The sequence below is a fragment of the Pollachius pollachius genome, assembly GCF_949987615.1.
Source record: "Pollachius pollachius genome assembly, chromosome: 4".
NCBI classification, from domain to species: Eukaryota; Metazoa; Chordata; class Actinopteri; order Gadiformes; family Gadidae; genus Pollachius; species Pollachius pollachius.
The window spans coordinates 34,117,478-34,135,204 of NC_136937.1; the positions used below are offsets into that span (position 1 = coordinate 34,117,478).

At 45.2% G+C, this 17,727-nt stretch overlaps 4 protein-coding genes across 20 annotated transcripts in view; 1 reads left to right on the forward strand and 3 right to left on the reverse strand.

Moving 5' to 3' along the window:
• Positions 1–3,814, reverse strand: part of dnajc27 (DnaJ (Hsp40) homolog, subfamily C, member 27) — a 12,392-nt gene extending 8,578 nt beyond the window's left edge. The window contains exons 1-2 of one of the 2 annotated variants that reach the window (XM_079735126.1): positions 3,467–3,814; positions 3,275–3,307 (exon numbers count right to left, since the gene is read on the reverse strand). In XM_079735126.1, coding sequence (XP_079591252.1) covers positions 3,275–3,307; positions 3,467–3,520 — 87 coding nt within the window. In that variant the 5' untranslated portion in view covers positions 3,521–3,814. Of the gene's footprint in view, positions 1–3,274; positions 3,308–3,433 lie in introns of both variants that reach the window. The other variant, XM_079735125.1, reaches the window with a different exon arrangement.
• LOC307074772 (NACHT, LRR and PYD domains-containing protein 3-like) overlaps positions 1–17,727 on the forward strand; it is a 408,596-nt gene that overhangs the window by 226,515 nt on the left and 164,354 nt on the right. The window lies entirely within an intron of this gene.
• cd247 (CD247 molecule) lies at positions 3,968–10,270 on the reverse strand. The gene is made up of 7 exons (XM_079735128.1): positions 9,973–10,270; positions 7,565–7,662; positions 5,767–5,811; positions 5,503–5,532; positions 5,258–5,314; positions 4,729–4,761; positions 3,968–4,612 (listed from the first exon to the last, which is right to left on the reverse strand). Exons 1-7 carry the CDS (start codon positions 10,031–10,033, stop codon positions 4,538–4,540), a joined length of 399 nt encoding a protein of 132 aa, XP_079591254.1. The 5' UTR covers positions 10,034–10,270; the 3' UTR covers positions 3,968–4,537.
• Positions 10,534–16,134, reverse strand: creg1 (cellular repressor of E1A-stimulated genes 1). The gene is made up of 4 exons (XM_079735127.1): positions 15,774–16,134; positions 12,733–12,852; positions 12,113–12,229; positions 10,534–11,204 (listed from the first exon to the last, which is right to left on the reverse strand). Exons 1-4 carry the CDS (start codon positions 16,059–16,061, stop codon positions 11,109–11,111), a joined length of 621 nt encoding a protein of 206 aa, XP_079591253.1. The 5' UTR covers positions 16,062–16,134; the 3' UTR covers positions 10,534–11,108.

Genomic DNA, 17,727 nt, shown 5'->3' on the forward strand with positions numbered 1-17,727 from the left:
TATAACATGTTCCATACTATAACATGTTCCATAGTGTAACTAGTTACATGTTACATACTATAGCATGTTACATACTATAGCATGGTATATACTATAACATGTTCCATACTATAACATGTTCCATAGTGTAACTAGTTACATGTTACATATTATAGCATGGTATATACTATAACATGTTCCATACTATAACATGTTCCATAGTGTAACTAGTTACATGTTACATACTATAGCATGTTACATACTATAGCATGGTATATACTATAACATGTTCCATACTATAACATGTTCCATAGTGTAACTAGTTACATGTTACATATTATAGCATGGTATATACTATAACATGTTCCATACTATAACATGTTCCATAGTGTAACTAGTTACATGTTACATATTATAGCATGGTATATACTATAACATGTTCCATACTATAACATGTTCCATAGTGTAACTAGTTACATGTTACATATTATAGCATGGTATATACTATAACATGTTCCATACTATAACATGTTCCACACTAGGGCTGCCCCCGACCAAAGATTTTGCTAGTCGACTAGTAGTCGAAAGTACAAGCCATTAGTCGATTAGTCGTCGCGCGTCTACGATATCATTTTTTTAATATATATTTTTGGGGGAACCAGAAAATGGTTTGAGTTCAAGGGCTGAGGAATGTGTTATGTATCATCGCGATCATCTTAAATGTTGCTGAAGCGATGCATCATATATTCCCTGGCATCCACAGCCGCATCGACGGCGTTACCACAGAAAGAGAGCATTTTTTTTTGCTTCATTTTCCCATGTAACAAACACTCGGGCAAATGTAGTCGATGTATGTGTTTAACCGAGGAAACAGGGAGTGGGAGGCCCGGACCCTATAATGATCCGCTAACTGTTAATACATTCAAACTGTTAATAATAATTGTTACGAGAGTTGCGCATGTGTGTGCGCGAGAATGGCAGTACGTGTGTGAGCGGGCGAGTGAGGAGAGCGAGCGGTTGAGTGTGTACGTTTGGTGAAGTAATGAACGAGTCCGGTTGGGTCTGTGCAAACATGGAGTGTTAAGTTAGTGACACTAAGGATAAAGTGTACAAACATGTAGTGTTAAGTTAGTGACACTAAGGATAAAGTGTGCAAACATGGAGTGTTAAGTTAGTGACACTAAGGATAAAGTGTGCAAACATGGAGTGTTAAATTAGTGACACTAAGGATAAAGTGTGCAAACATGTAGTGTTAAGTTAGTGACACTAAGGATAAAATGTGTAAACATGTAGTTAAGTTAGTGACACTAAGGATAAAGTGTGCAAACATGGAGTGTTAAGTTGGTGACACTAAGGATAAAGTGTGCAAACATGGAGTGTTAAGTTAGTGACACTAAGGATAAAGTGTGTAAACATGTAGTGTTAAGTTAGTTACACTAATGATAAAGTGTGTAAACATGTAGTGTTAAGTTAGTGACACTAAGGATAAAGTGTGCAAACATGTAGTGTTAAGTTAGTGACACTAAGGATAAAGTGTGCAAACATGTAGTGTTAAGGTAGTGACACTAAGGATAAAGTGTACAAACATGTAGTGTTAAGTTAGTGACACTAAGGATAAAGTGTGCAAACATGGAGTGTTAAGTTAGTGACACTAAGGATAAAGTGTGCAAACATGGAGTGTTAAGTTAGTGACACTAAGGATAAAGTGTGCAAACATGGAGTGTTAAGTTGGTGACACTAAGGATAAAGTGTACAAACATGTAGTGTTAAGTTAGTGACACTAAGGATAAAGTGTGTAAACATGTAGTGTTAAGTTAGTGACACTAAGGATAAAGTGTGTAAACATGTAGTGTTAAGTTAGTGACACTAAGGATAAAGTGTGTAAACATGTAGTGTTAAGTTAGTGACACTAAGGATAAAGTGTGCTAACATGTAGTGTTAAGTTAGTGACACTAAGGATAAAGTGTGCAAACATGTAGTGTTAAGGTAGTGACACTAAGGATAAAGTGTACAAACATGTAGTGTTAAGTTAGTGACACTAAGGATAAAGTGTACAAACATGTAGTGTTAAGTTAGTGACACTAAGGATAAAGTGTACAAACATGTAGTGTTAAGTTAGTGACACTAAGGATAAAGTGTGCAAACATGTAGTGTTAAGTTAGTGACACTAAGGATAAAGTGTGTAAACATGTAGTGTTAAGTTAGTGACACTAAGGATAAAGTGTACAAACATGTAGTGTTAAGTTAGTGACACTAAGGATAAAGTGTGCAAACATGGAGTGTTAAGTTAGTGACACTAAGGATAAAGTGTGCAAACATGTAGTGTTAAGTTAGTGACACTAAGGATAAAGTGTGTAAACATGTAGTGTTAAGTTAGTGACACTAAGTATAAAACGTGTAAACATGTAGTGTTAAGTTAGTGACACTAAGGATAAAGTGTGTAAACATGTAGTGTTAAGTTAGTGACACTAAGGATAAAGTGTACAAACATGTAGTGTTAAGTTAGTGACACTAAGGATAAAGTGTACAAACATGTAGTGTTAAGTTAGTGACACTAAGGATAAAGTGTACAAGCATGTAGTGTTATGTTAGTGACACTAAGGATAAAGTCATTCCTCCCTATAAGCAGACCCACTGCTTGTCAAAATGAAGGGTGTTGCCCCCGAGAGAGCATACTTAGCATAATTAGTATGATTGGATTAGAATGATTGGATGGAGTTTAAAATCTCCATCATATCGGTCGGTTTTGCGACCAACCGACCAATGAACACTTGGTTGGCTCTTCTCATCGACTAACGTTTGGTCGATTATTATGGGGCAGCCCTGTTCCCCACTCACCTTGCCGACCTCGGCGTCCCCCCGGCTGAACCCTCATACTAATGTACATGTTACTATAACATGTTCACTCCTATAACATGTTACATACTCTAACATGTTCACTCCTATAACATGTCACCTTGCCGACCTCGGCGTCCCCCCGGCTGAACCCTCATACTAATGTACATGTTACAATAACATGTTCACTCCTATAACATTTTACATACTCTTACATGTTCATTCCTATAACATGTCACCTTGCCGACCTCGGCATCGCCCAGGCTGATCACCTTCACCCTCATACTAATGTACATGTTACTATAACATGTTCACTCCTATAACATGTCACCATGCCCACCTCGGCGTCGCCCAGGCTGATCACCTTCACCCTCATACTAATGTACATGTTACTAATACATGTTCACTCCTATAGCATGCTACATGTTACTATAACATGTTCACTCCTATAACATGTCACCTTGCCGACCTCGGCGTCGCCCAGGCTGATCACCTTCACCCTCATACTAATGTACATGTTACTATAACATGTTCACTCCTATAGCATGTTACAATAACATGTTCACTCCTATAGCATGTTACATGTTACTATAACATGTTCACTCCTATAACATGTTACCTTGCCGACCTCGGCGTCGCCCAGGCTGATCACCTTCACCCTCAGGGCCTTCTTGTTGTCGCGTCTCTTCGTCACGTTGGTCTCCATGGTGACGGACCGTGAGGCTCGCCGCTGCTTTTACTTGTTTTTAGCGACAAAGCTAACGGTTAACAGCTAACCCGCTAGAGGGCTACAAGCTAAAGGCTAACACGCTAGAGGGCTACACGCTAGTCGCCTTCTAGTGAGGTGAGGAAGTACTCCGTTGTGTTGACAACATCACCCCAGTGATACCGCTGAGGTCGTGGTGAGGTGCGAGGAGCCCCCGGAGTGCTAAAGTTTGAGCTTACTGCTATCAACCCGCCAGCGTCGGCTCTGGATGGGATGCTAACGGTAGCTAGCAGTTCCGCCCCTCTCCTCCTAGCGGTGCGTTCAAGTCCGACAGATCCTGGGACACCAGGGGTTTGAGGGTTGACTTCAAATAACCAATCGTGAAGAATTGAGAAAAAGACGCAGTAAAAGACCAAAAGAAGCAGGCTCATATTATGGATTTGGAACTGGCGTACGAATATGTATTTAATTCAATATTGCATGATGGCAGACAGACAGAAAGGGTTTCTTACTACTTATGTTTATGCAGTTTGAGAAAATGCAAATAAACGAAAAATGGAAATAGACATCTTAAATGTATTTTTTAATGAGAATGTATTAAGCATGAAATAATATAAGGAACTAATAAAATCAATAAACTGAAGAATATCATAGCAAAAAACTGTCGACATAAAGAACAAAATATTACCACAAAATCAAGATTAAATTCAGTTATTCAAATAACATCTCAGGAAAACAGATTTCATGGCTACAGTATCTCAGCTTGTTGGGCGTGAAAGGGTCTGGAGGTGCGTCCATTGTTTAACGTTCTAGAGGTGCGTTCAGGAGCATGGTTGTTTAGCGGTCTGGAGGGGCGTTCCGGTGCGTGGTTGTTTAGCGGTCTGGAGGTGCGTTCAGGAGCGTGGTTGTTTAGCGGTCTGGAGGTGCGTTCAGGAGCGTGGTTGTTTAGCGGTCTGGCGGTGCGTTCAGGAGCGTGGTTGTTTAGCGGTCTGGCGGTGCGTTCAGGAGCGTGGTTGTTTAGCGCCTGGCAGCAGGTAGGGGCTGCATCTGTAGGGTGTTGTAGGTCTCTCTGTCCCTGCCCAGATTCAGATCCTGGGTAACCATGGAGAGAAGACCAAAATGAACACACGATGACCAGGTTACCACGGAAACAAGAACACAACGTGGTAACCATGGAGAAAAGATGACAACAAATTAACGAGACTCACCTGGTAAACCTGTTGATCGTTCTTCCTTTGGCGCTACAGGGGGAGGAAGAGAGAGAGAGAGAGAGAGAGAGAGAGAGAGAGAGAGAGAGAGAGAGAGAGAGAGAGAGAGAGAGAGAGAGAGAGAGAGATTTTGTAAAAGCTTTTTATATTTGACCTAATTCAGATTTTCCTTCTCTCCTTCTTTTGGTCGCATTTTTCATCTGCTTTCGCAATGTGTTTGTTTCCCATGGCAATAAAGCTTTGATAAATTGAAGAGAAGGAGAGAGAGAGAGAGAGACAGAAACAAAGAGAAAGATAGACAGAAAGAGAGACAGACAGACAGACAGACAGACAGACAGACAGACAGACAGAGGGAGACATAAAAGCAGACACTGACAGACAGACAGACCGAGAGACATAAAAACAGACAGACAGACAGACAGACAGTGAGAGGGAGATATAAAAACAGACACAGACAGCCAGCCAGCCAGCCAGCCAGCCAGCCAGCCAGCCAGACAGACAGACAGACAGACCACACACACATGCTTACTTCTCGTTTTAGAGGCAGTTCTTTGTATAAATCTTCTTTTCCCCGCGTCTTCAATGCCTGAAAGAACACACACACACACAAACACACACACGCACACACACACACACACAGTGTTACTAGTGTGTGTGTGTGTGTATGTGTATGTGTGTGTGTGTGTGTGTGTGTGTGTGTGTGTGTGTGTGTGTGTGTGTGTGTGTGTGTGTGTGTGTGTGTGTGCGTCTGGCATGTGTGTCTGTGGGTCTTACTTGGTAATGTTCTTCTGGTTGGGTGCGGTTCTGAAACAGGCATAAAAAATGATCTATAGAATGTCTTTGTATATATCATCATATGAATAAATAATATGTCTAATAGTCAAGAATCGGTCGATATTCCTTTAGTAAATTCATTTGTTTGCATTCATTTCATCATGACACACACACACACACACACACACACACACACACACACACACACACACACACACACACACACACACACACACACACACACACACACAAACATAAACTTACCAAGAAGGGGTTTTCTTTGTCTTTCTTCTTCTTGGAAGTGAAAAACTAAACACATACAAAAGAAAAACGCAAACTCAGAAAATATGAAATGCAATTATGATGGACAGATACAGTATGACGGCTCTAGAGAAAGGTACAAACTCCTAGCTCTAGAGAAAGGTACAGATTCCTAGCTCTAGAGGAAGGTAGAGACTCCTAGCTCTAGAGAAAGGTACAGACTCCTAGCTCTAGAGAAAGGTACAGACTCCTAGCTCTAGAGAAAGGTACAGACTCCTAGCTCTAGAGGAAGGTACAGACTCCTAGCTCTAGAGAAAGGTACAGACTCCTAGCTCTAGAGAAAGGTACAGACTCCTAGCTCTAGAGGAAGGTACAGACTCCTAGCTCTAGAGAAAGGTACAGACTCCTAGCTCTAGAGAAAGGTACAGACTCCTAGCTCTAGAGGAAGGTACAGACTCCTAGCTCTAGAGGAAGGTACAGACTCCTAGCTCTAGAGGAAGGTACAGACTCCTAGCTCTAGAGGAAGGTACAGACTCCTAGCTCTAGAGAAAGGTACAGAGTCCTGGCTCTAGAGAAAGGTACAGAGTCCTAGCTCTAGAGGAAGGTACAGACTCCTAGCTCTAGAGAAAGGTACAGACTCCTAGCTCTAGAGGAAGGTACAGAGTCCTAGCTCTAGAGAAAGGTACAGACTCCTAGCTCTAGAGGAAGGTACAGACTCCTAGCTCTAGAGGAAGGTACAGACTCCTAGCTCTAGAGAAAGGTACAGAGTCCTAGCTCTAGAGGAAGGTACAGACTCCTAGCTCTAGAGAAAGGTACAAAATCCTAGCTCTAGAGAAAGGTACAGACTCCTAGCTCTAGAGGAAGGTACAGACTCCTAGCTCTAGAGAAAGTTACAAAATCCTAGCTCTAGAGAAAGGTACAGACTCCTAGCTCTAGAGAAAGGTACAGAGTCCTAGCTCTAGAGAAAGGTACAAACTCCTAGCCTTAGAGAAAGGTACAGAATCCTAGCTCTAGAGAAAGGTACAGACTCCTAGCTCTAGAGAAAGGTACAGACTCCTAGCTCTAGAGAAAGGCAGACTCCTAGCTCTAGAGAAAGGTACAGACTCCTAGCTCTAGAGAAAGGTACAGACTCCTAGCTCTAGAGGAAGGTACAGACTCCTAGCTCTAGAAAAAGGTACAGACTCCTAGCTCTAGAGAAAGGTACAGACTCCTAGCTCTAGAGGAAGGTACAGACTCCTAGCTCTAGAAAAAGGTACAGACTCCTAGCTCTAGAGAAAGGTACAGACTCCTAGCTCTAGAGGAAGGTACAGACTCCTAGCTCTAGAGAAAGGTACAGACTCCTAGCCTTAGAGAAAGGTACAGACTCCTAGCTCTAGAGAAAGGTACAGACTCCTAGCTCTAGAGAAAGGTAGACTCCTAGCTCTAGAGAAAGGTACAGAGTCCTAGCTCTAGAGAAAGGTACAGAGTCCTAGCTCTAGAGAAAGGTACAGAGTCCTAGCTCTAGAGAAAGGTACAGACTCCTAGCTCTAGAGAAAGGTACAGAGTCCTAGCTCTAGAGAAAGGTACAGACTCCTAGCTGTAGAGAAGGGTGTAGAGGTTAGGGTGTAGGTTGGGGTTTAGCGTGTTAGGGTGTAGGTTAGGATTTAGAGGTTAGGGTGTAGCAGTAAGGGTGTAGGTTAGGGTGTTAGGATGTAGGACGGGTGTTAGGGTGTACGTTAGGGTGTTAGGGTGTAGGTAGGGTGTTAGGGTGTAGGTAGGGTGTTAGGGTGTAGGTAGGGTGTAGGTTGGTTGTAGGGCAGACCTTCTCCTTAATGTAGAGCCCGGTGATGACCAGGCCGTACCCAGCAAGGAAGCCGTCCAGGATGTAGCAGAGTCTGGGGTCGTACATCGTCATGTACGCTACAGGGGTCACAGAGGTCAAAGGTTAGCGTTCAGCGCTGGATGGAGTCAGCCTGATGGGCTAATGTTAGTCTAAAGGTGCTAGTCTGATGGGCTAATGTTACTCTAAAGGTGCTAGTCTGATGGGCTAATGTTAGCCTGAAGGTGCTAGTCTGATGGACTAATGTTTGTCTAAAGGTGCTAGTCTTATGGGCTAATGTTAGTCTACAGGTGCTAGCCTGATGGGCTAATGTTAGTCTAAAGGTGCTAGTCTGATGGGCTAATGTTAGCCTGAAGGTGCTAGTCTGATGGGCTAATGTTAGCCTGAAGGTGCTAGTCTGATGGGATAATGTTAGCCTGAAGGTGCTAGTCTGATGGGCTAATGTTAGCCTGAAGGTGCTAATCTGATGGGCTAATGTTAGCCTGAAGGTGCTAATCTGATGGGCTAATGTTAGCCTGAAGGTGCTAGTCTGATGGGCTATTGTTAGCCTGAAGGTGGTACTCTGATGGGCCAATGTTAACCTGAAGGTGCTAGTCTGATGGGCTATTGTTAGCCTGAAGGTGCTAGTCTGATGGGCCAATGTTAGCCTGAAGGTGCTAGTCTGATGGGCTAATGTTAGCCTGAAGGTGCTAGTCTGATGGGCCAATGTTAGCCTGAAGGTGCTAGTCTGATGGGCCAATGTTAGCCTGAAGGTGCTAGTCTGATGGGATAATGTTAGCCTGAAGGTGCTAGTCTGATGGGCCAATGTTAGCCTGAAGGTGCTAGTCTGATGGGCTAATGTTAGCCTGAAGGTGCTAGTCTGATGGGCCAATGTTAGCCTGAAGGTGCTAGTCTGATGGGCCAATGTTAGCCTGAAGGTGCTAGTCTGATGGGCCAATGTTAGCCTGAAGGTGCTAGTCTGATGGGCCAATGTTAGCCTGAAGGTGCTAGTCTGATGGGCTAATGTTAGCCTGAAGGTGCTAGTCTGATGGGCCAATGTTAGCCTGAAGATGCTAGTCTGATGGGCTAATGTTAGCCTGAAGGTGCTAGTCTGATGGGCCAATGTTAGCCTGAAGGTGCTATTCTGATGGGCCAATGTTAGCCTGAAGGTGCTAGTCTGATGGGCCAATGTTAGCCTGAAGGTGCTAGTCTGATGGGCCAATGTTAGCCTGAAGGTGCTAGTCTGATGGGCCAATGTTAGCCTGAAGGTGCTAGTCTGATGGGCCAATGTTAGCCTGAAGGTGCTAGTCTGATGGGCCAATGTTAGCCTGAAGGTGCTAGTCTGATGGGCTAATGTTGGCCTGCAGGTGTTGATGAAGTTTGAACGTTCCAGTGACAGGGGGGCATGGCCCCCTAGTGTCCCGCCGGTGTAACAACATGCTGTTCGCGTCACTGCTGCCTCGTGTGTAGGTTTGGGATTCGGTCCGGCTCACGGTCTAGACGCCACACTGTGGTTCAGATGAAGTTCCCATCCCAGAGCCGTCAGCCACTCTGTATGTGAGCGTGTGTGTATCTGTGTTATATATTTGTGTGTGTGTGTGTGTTATATATTTGTGTGTGTGTGCTATATGTGTGTGTGTGTGTTTGCGTGTGTGTTGTCAAGTAGGGTTGATTCATCTGTGTCCGTTAGACATGTAAAATAAAGGAGGTTTTATATTTACTTGATAAAGCACTTACTCTTTTTCACTTTTAACAGTACACTGTTTTAGCAGCACAACAAACTAATGTATAAAATGTGTTAAAACAATAAGGTATAATAATAATGTGTAATTTACAGGTACGCCCTGAGTTTTGAATGTGGTTGTCGCTCGCGTGCGTGCGTGCGTGCGTGTAAGATGGCTGCTAGCGGTAGGGTAGCCATTTTGAGGATCAGCAGTGTTTACGGCCATCGGCGCACTCCTTCTGATCACCTCTAGTGATCAACTACAGATCCATTATTGATTTGTATCCTAGTTTTGCTCCTCTCTAGCAGTGATCAACTAAAGATCCATTATTGATTTGTATCCTAGTTTTGCTCCTCTCTAGTAGTGATCAACTACAGATCCATTATTGATTTGTATCCTAGTTGTGCTTCTAAACCAGTTTAAACTACGGACTCAAGTGGGGCCTAGTTCAAGTTGTTTCTAAACCAGTTTCAAGTGGATCCTAGATGTTTCTAAACCAGTTCAAGGCGCAGACTAAAATAGATCCTAGGTGTTTCGAATAAGTTTAAAGTGGATCCTAAGTGTTTCTAAACCAGTTTAAAGTGGATCCTAGGTGTTTCTAAACAGTTGAAAGTGCAGAACTGGTTCTGGCCGGTGCAGAACTGGTTCTGGCCGGTGCAGAAGGTGTGTGTGTCAAGCGGTTCTTACCTGCAGCGGTGGGCAGAGAGAGCAGGAGCAAGAGGCCCACAACGGGTGGCAGGAGAGACATCTCAGCAGGAACCAGAACCAGTCACACCAGAACCAGTCACACCAGAACCAGTCACACCAGCACCCAGTCCAACGACGAGCCACCAGATGAGAAGCAGCTCCTCTCCTTATTCTCTTCTCTCTTCTCTTTGTCACACGCAGGCAGGATGTGGTTAAAGACAGCGATCACACTAAATATACACGCACACACCAACACGTACAGACGCAGTCTCAGCCAGTTTAACCCCACAGAAGGGTTTCAGAAATGTTTGCTTTTTAAGTCACAGAGGAGGCCTGGAATTAGAGGCTAGCCTGTGTTTAGCCTCATTAGCTAGCCTGTGTTTAGCCTCATTAGCTAGCCTGTGTTTAGCCTCATTAGCTAGCCTGTGTTTACCTACATTGGCTAGCCTGTGTTTAGCCTCATTAGCTAGCCTGTGTTTAGCCTCATTAGCTAGCCTGTGTTTAGCTACATTAGCTAGCCTGATTGTAGAACCACATTTCAGAAAGGAATCTTAGTTTTTATACAAAACAAAAACTTTATTACTACAAATCCATACAAAGTTTTATAGTTGGTTATAATTGACACAAAAATATAACATAATAAAAAATTGAGAATGATATATAGTATAGTATAATATAAGATAATTTAAAATAAACTTGTGGAGTAAAGCCCAGTGGAGTAAAGCCCAGTGGAGTAAAGCCCAGTGGAGTAAAGCCCAGTGGAGTAAAGCCTAATGGAGTAAAGCCCAGTGGAGTCAGAGGACGTGTGTTTTTGGTTTAATGGGTTTCCGGTCATAAACAGAAGTCGATTTAATCAGCCGACGTGGAGCTGCGTCTGCGAGGTCCACTTCCTGCTCTGTGGCTGATCAGCCCCCCCGCCTCCTCGCCGCGAGATGCTATCAACACACGCCGAGAAGAACAGAAAAGCGGGGACTGAGGACGGACGCACACAACCGAACCCAGAGTGGTTCGGACGGACGGACGGACGGACAGACAGACAGACCACACCTCCAGAACTCCCTCTCTCCCCGACTCAATCACTACTGACGGGGGCAGGGGTCAGGGGGCACCGGAGGGTCACCGCGGCGACGGCCAGTTCACCCGGAGTGGGGGTGCTTCCTGAAGGGCGTGGCTTGGAAGTATTCTTCAGGGGTTACGGTCTTCACCCCCCCAAAGTAGTCCAGCACCCACACCTGCAACACACACACTGTTCAATCTTAAAGCCCATCTCTACTCTACTGCCTTTAATTCAGTTGAACCTTCCTTTTACCGCATCTTTTTCTCATCTTTTAAGGTACGGCCACGCTGAACACGCAACGCGCCTAACCTGACGCTTGATCATTGTGTGTTACAAAAATGGATCAACGCGCCTAACGCACCTACACAGCTAGATGAGCCTGCCCAGCCGAGGCGTCTTGCTTCGCCCTGAAGGGGCTTATTTTCAATAATGACAGACGACGTTCTATACATTATCCCGCCTATTACACGGCTACTTGCCAAAACGAAAAAATCCTCCGTCTCTCTGCCAGTGACATCGGGTCACTGCCTATGCGAGACACTCTAAGTGTCTCGCATAGGCGCGTCAAAAGTTACATTTTTTGAACTCTGCGCGTTGGTGCGTAAAACGCGTCTAACGCGCTGCTTTAGCGCGTCTAACCCATCTACGCGCCTAAACCAAAGGTTCCCAATGCAAAAATGCAGATTTTCAATGCCTCTAACGCGTTCAGTGTGGCCGTACCTTTAGTCTTTTGGTCCTGATTGCACATCGATTCATTACATTGTGGCTTCTAGCCTCTAACTTCTAGCCTTCATTATCATTGTTATTACTGTTATTATTATTATTATCGTTACTATAATAATCGGCGTCTCAAATGTGTGATTGTTACTTGTTTTATTGTTGTTTTTTTAATCTTTTGTTTTTTATAGCACTTTGGTCAACTGTTGTTGTTTATTAAATGTGCTTTACAAATAAATGTACATTAAATTAAATTACATTTACGGTTAGCCCCGCCCACAACACACAGACCCCACCCACAACACAGAGACCACACCCACAACACACAGTCCACACCCTCCCCTCCCTGAAGCCCCGCCCCCAGACCTGGCTGATGTTGAACTTGGCGAAGAACCAGTCGTGGTCGGAGGGCCAGTCCTCCATCTCGGGGTGACGCCAGAACAGCCACTTCTTCGCAAACTCCGCCTCCGCAGTGTCGTTGACCTGGAGGATCACAGCTTCACTGGTCTGACTGGTCTGACTGGGACCACACACATCAGGGGCTCCTGATGCTGAGGGCCGTCATGGCGACTCAATGTCATGCCTACTGGTTGTCCTGGCTGATGCTACTGGTTGCCATGATTATGGGTTGCTACTGGTTGCCATGGCTACTGGATGTCATTGCTACGGGTTATCATGGCTACTGGTTGTCATAGCTACTGATTGCCATGGCTACTGGTTGTCATGGCTACTGGTTATCATGGCTACTGGTTGTCAGGGCTACTGGTTATCATGGCTACTGGTTGACATGGCTACTGGTTGTCATGGCTACTGGTTGTCCTGGCTATGGGTTGCTACTGGTTGTCATGGCTACTGGTTGTCCTGGCTATGGGTTGCTACTGGTTGCCATGGCAAAGAGTTGCCATGCCTACTGGTTTTCCTGGGTACGGGTTGCCATGGCTACAGGTAGTGAAGGCTCCAGCTGGGTGTGTGATGCGGGGGCTGACCTGCAGGACGGACCCTGACAGGATGACGTGGGCGCACAGCGGGCTCTGGGGGTCGTAGCCCTGCTGGGCACAGTAGTCCGTCTGGGCCAGGGACATGGAGAGAGAGGCCTGGGGGTTCACCTGTAACACAGCCCCCCCCCGGTTAGTACTGTGTAACCCCTACCTGCTCCTTAATGACCTGTCTCTGTACTGTCTAACCCCTACCTGCTCCTTAATGACCTGTCTCTGTACTGTCTAACCCCTACCTGCTCCTTAATGACCTGTCTCTGTACTGTCTAACCCCTACCTGCTCCTTAATGACCTGTCTCTGTACTGTCTAACCCCTACCTGCTCCTTAATGACCTGTCTCTGTACTGTCTAACCCCTACCTGCTCCTTAATGACCTGTCTCTGTACTGTCTAACCCCTATCTGCTCCTTAATGACCTGTCTCTGTACTGTCTAACCCCTACCTGCTCCTTAATGACCTGTCTCTGTACTGTCTAACCCCTACCTGCTCCTTAATGACCTGTCTCTGTACTGTCTAACCCCTACCTGCTCCTTAATGACCTGTCTCTGTACTGTCTAACCCCTACCTGCTCCTTAATGACCTGTCTCTGTACTGTCTAACCCCTACCTGCTCCTTAATGACCTGTCTCTGTACTGTCTAACCCCTACCTGCTCCTTAATGACCTGTCTCTGTACTGTCTAACCCCTACCTGCTCCTTAATGACCTGTCTCTGTACTGTCTAACCCCTACCTGCTCCTTAATGACCTGTCTCTGTACTGTCTAACCCCTACCTGCTCCTTAATGACCTGTCTCTGTACTGTCTAACCCCTACCTGCTCCTTAATGACCTGTCTCTGTACTGTCTAACCCCTACCTGCTCCTTAATGACCTGTCTCTGTGCTGTCTAACCCCTACCTGCTCCTTAATGACCTGTCTCTGTGCTGTCTAACCCCTACCTGCTCCTTAACGACCTGTCTCTGTACTGTCTAACCCCTACCTGCTCCTTAACGACCTGTCTCTGTACTGTCTAACCCCTACCTGCTCCTTAACGACCTGTCTCTGTACTGTCTAACCCCTACCTGCTCCTTAATGACCTGTCTCTGTACTGTCTAACCCCTACCTGCTCCTTAATGACCTGTCTCTGTACTGTCTAACCCCTACCTGCTCCTTAATGACCTGTCTCTGTACTGTCTAACCCCTACCTGCTCCTTAATGACCTGTCTCTGTACTGTCTAACCCCTACCTGCTCCTTAATGACCTGTCTCTGTACTGTCTAACCCCTACCTGCTCCTTAATGACCTGTCTCTGTACTGTCTAACCCCTACCTGCTCCTTAATGACCTGTCTCTGTGCTGTCTAACCCCTACCTGCTCCTTAATGACCTGTCTCTGTGCTGTCTAACCCCTACCTGCTCCTTAATGACCTGTCTCTGTACTGTCTAACCCCTACCTGCTCCTTAATGACCTGTCTCTGTGCTGTCTAACCCCTACCTGCTCCTTAATGACCTGTCTCTGTACTGTCTAACCCCTACCTGCTCCTTAATGACCTGTCTCTGTACTGTCTAACCCCTACCTGCTCCTTAACGACCTGTCTCTGTACTGTCTAACCCCTACCTGCTCCTTAACGACCTGTCTCTGTACTGTCTAACCCCTACCTGCTCCTTAACGACCTGTCTCTGTACTGTCTAACCCCTACCTGCTCCTTAATGACCTGTCTCTGTACTGTCTAACCCCTACCTGCTCCTTAATGACCTGTCTCTGTACTGTCTAACCCCTACCTGCTCCTTAATGACCTGTCTCTGTACTGTCTAACCCCTACCTGCTCCTTAACGACCTGTCTCTGTACTGTCTAACCCCTACCTGCTCCTTAATGACCTGTCTCTGTACTGTCTAACCCCTACCTGCTCCTTAATGACCTGTCTCTGTACTGTCTAACCCCTACCTGCTCCTTAACGACCTGTCTCTGTACTGTCTAACCCCTACCTGCTCCTTAATGACCTGTCTCTATACTGTCTAACCCCTACCTGCTCCTTAATGACCTGTCTCTGTACTGTCTAACCCCTACCTGCTCCTTAATGACCTGTCTATGTACTGTCTAACCCCTACCTGCTCCTTAATGACCTGTCTCTGTACTGTCTAACCCCTACCTGCTCCTTAATGACATGTCTTACTGTCTAACCCCTACCTGCTCCTTAATGACCTGTCTCTGTACTGTCTAACCCCTACCTGCTCCTTAATGACCTGTCTCTGTACTGTCTAACCCCTACCTGCTCCTTAATGACCTCTCCAGTAATTTTAGTGAGTGGTGGGTGGTAACCCTTGCAGAGGAACGAGACCTTCTAGAAGTTCCCTATCTGGATCTTGTAACCCCTACTACTCCAACCATAAAACCTTATCAGAGAGGACCAGCTGTCACCATGTGACTGAAAATCTGCTGAATCACCGTGGTGCTAACATAACATAACATGACATAATAGTTGAGTTACATAAAGGTTGTACCAGCGATGTTGGGTGACCTCACTTCTGTTGGTATTTGAAGCGGGATCCCAAACAAACAGATCCCAAACAAACAGAATGTTTAAACTAGTTACACAACACCTAAACTAACCCGTAGTTACACAACACCTAAACTAACCCCTAGTTATACAATACCTAAACCAACCCATAATTACACAACACCTCAACCAACCCATAGTTACACAACACCTCAACTCATAGTTACTTAACCCTTATAACACAACGTCTAAACTAATGATAGTTAGAGAACACCTAAACTAACCCTTACGTAACATCTAAACTAACCCATAACCGTAGTTACATAGCATCTAAAATAACCCATAACGGTAGTAATATAACATCCAAACTACCAACCATCTCTAACCTAACCTAACCTAAACTAACCGTCTCTAACCTAGTACCTAAACCAACCACATCTAACCTAACACCTTAACTTACCACCTCTACCCTAACCACCACTAACCTGAACCAACCACCTCTAACCTAGTACCTTAACTAACCATCTCTAACCTCCCTAACCAGCTCTCCCCGGTGGCTCACCTTCAGGTCCTGGACGGAGACCTCCATGCGGGTGAGGTAGAGGTAGGGGACCCCGGAGCCGCGGCCCAGCGGCCCGTCGCTGACGGAGAAGGCGTTGGAGAAGGGCTGTCCGCGGACCGGGTCGTGGGAGGAGATGGTGGCCATGGAGGCCCAGGTCACCTGGTTGGCCACGAAGCGCGCTACCCGGGCCACGGCGTCGTGCGGCGGGATGTGGAGCCCGGAGCAGCGGCTCGCCAGGCAGAGGAGCAGCAGGCATATGACCGGGGGGGTCGCGGTCAGAGCGGTCATGGTGGGCTAAGGGCTGGAGGTGGTTCTGGAGAGTCCTCTCCGGGGCTCCCAAGGTAAACACTAGCGCCCTTCAGTCACGTGACCTCGCAGACAGGGTCACGTGACCCCGCGGAGGGGGGTAATTCCGGTAGACCCCATGGGACCTGTGAGATCGCAAAATGTGAATGGGTTTCAATGCAGAGAAAGTATTTATTTTCTGGTCCCAGTCTTTATATGCCCCGGGTTACACATATGTTGTTTGTGGAATCAAATTATATTTTATCATGCAAAGAAAACTACAATTCATCGCGAAGAAGTTTGGTACTGTTAGATTCTGTGTGAGGCCGCTTTGTGAACTACAGCTCTTCGCTGCTCTCGACGCGAATGACACACGTCACCACCACTCTGGTTCCAGACATCGCTCTGCTCCACTTCACCCGTTTTTTTTCCAAAGGGAGGATAACAGCATCGAAAGAGGTGAGAACCATTACAAGTCGGGGCATGTGGAGAGGCACTCGACACTCTCTGATCTCGCCGGCAGGGTGGTCACGTGGTTCATGTCAGCCTGTATAGTTCCAAACACGCCGCGCTGCCGCGTTCTTCAATGGGACTGACTGCAGCGATTGCAATATTGAATAGTAAATATAAATTAAAAAACATACCCAAGTACTTTTCTGACTATTGTTGCATATTTGTAAATGTCAGTTTTACATTTGGAGTGGTAGGGTGACAACTGAAAGCTACTTAGATACGTTTTTAAGTTTGAGGGAAAGCTTCACTTTCGTGTTAGCATGGGTAGCACTAGGCTACTGACTTTAGTGGCTTAACCTTAACTTTAACCTTACTACATCTGTTCTGAAATCAAAGACGATTCAAGATGTTTATTTTTCAGTCGCAACTGGACTATTGAATTTCCTTGATTTTGCTTGTAATTGCGATTCACTTACCCGTGGTCAGAGAGCGATTGAGAAAGCAGAGTAGCGACAGTTCATTTAGTTTCCAGGCAACTTCTTCTGATGAGGCAGGGGCTGACCACACAACCATGATACTTTTAAGACTAAGCCATACACAAAGTAGCACTTATATTGAAGAATAACAAATGAGTGTTGGATGAATGAAATAGTATTTTTTATATTAAACAATGGGTGAGACAACAACAATGTGTGTGTGTGTGTGTGTGCATCCAACTTGAAAAACAACAAAGTGAAGGAACAGGGATGAATATTGTTAAGAGATGAATACGGTGAGGAAAGGAGACAATTAAAAAAGCAATACAAGTAAAATGGACCACTGGTTATAAAACCCTCCAGCAAATGTAGATTCCACTGCCTAACATCTGCACGCTGCAAAGGAGGATGCACCATGTAAAGCTGGAGCCAGTGTTTGAGATGCTGAGTGTTTAGAAAAAATTCTCTCCACATGTATCAGGCTGAGGTTAGTGGAACCAAAAACAAGTGGGAACAAGGTTTAAGAACAACGAAGCAAACATACAGTAAGTGAACAAGAACAGCAAAGTAGAGCCAGGGGGTATCAATAAATAAATACAATAAATAATAAATAAAAAAAAGGTAGTCATGTGTGGAACAAGAACAACAAATGTGTAAACAGGTGTGCGCGTATATCTAACTTGTAAAACAAGAACAAAGTTAAGGAACAGGAATATTATAAGTTAATAATAAACAAAGAA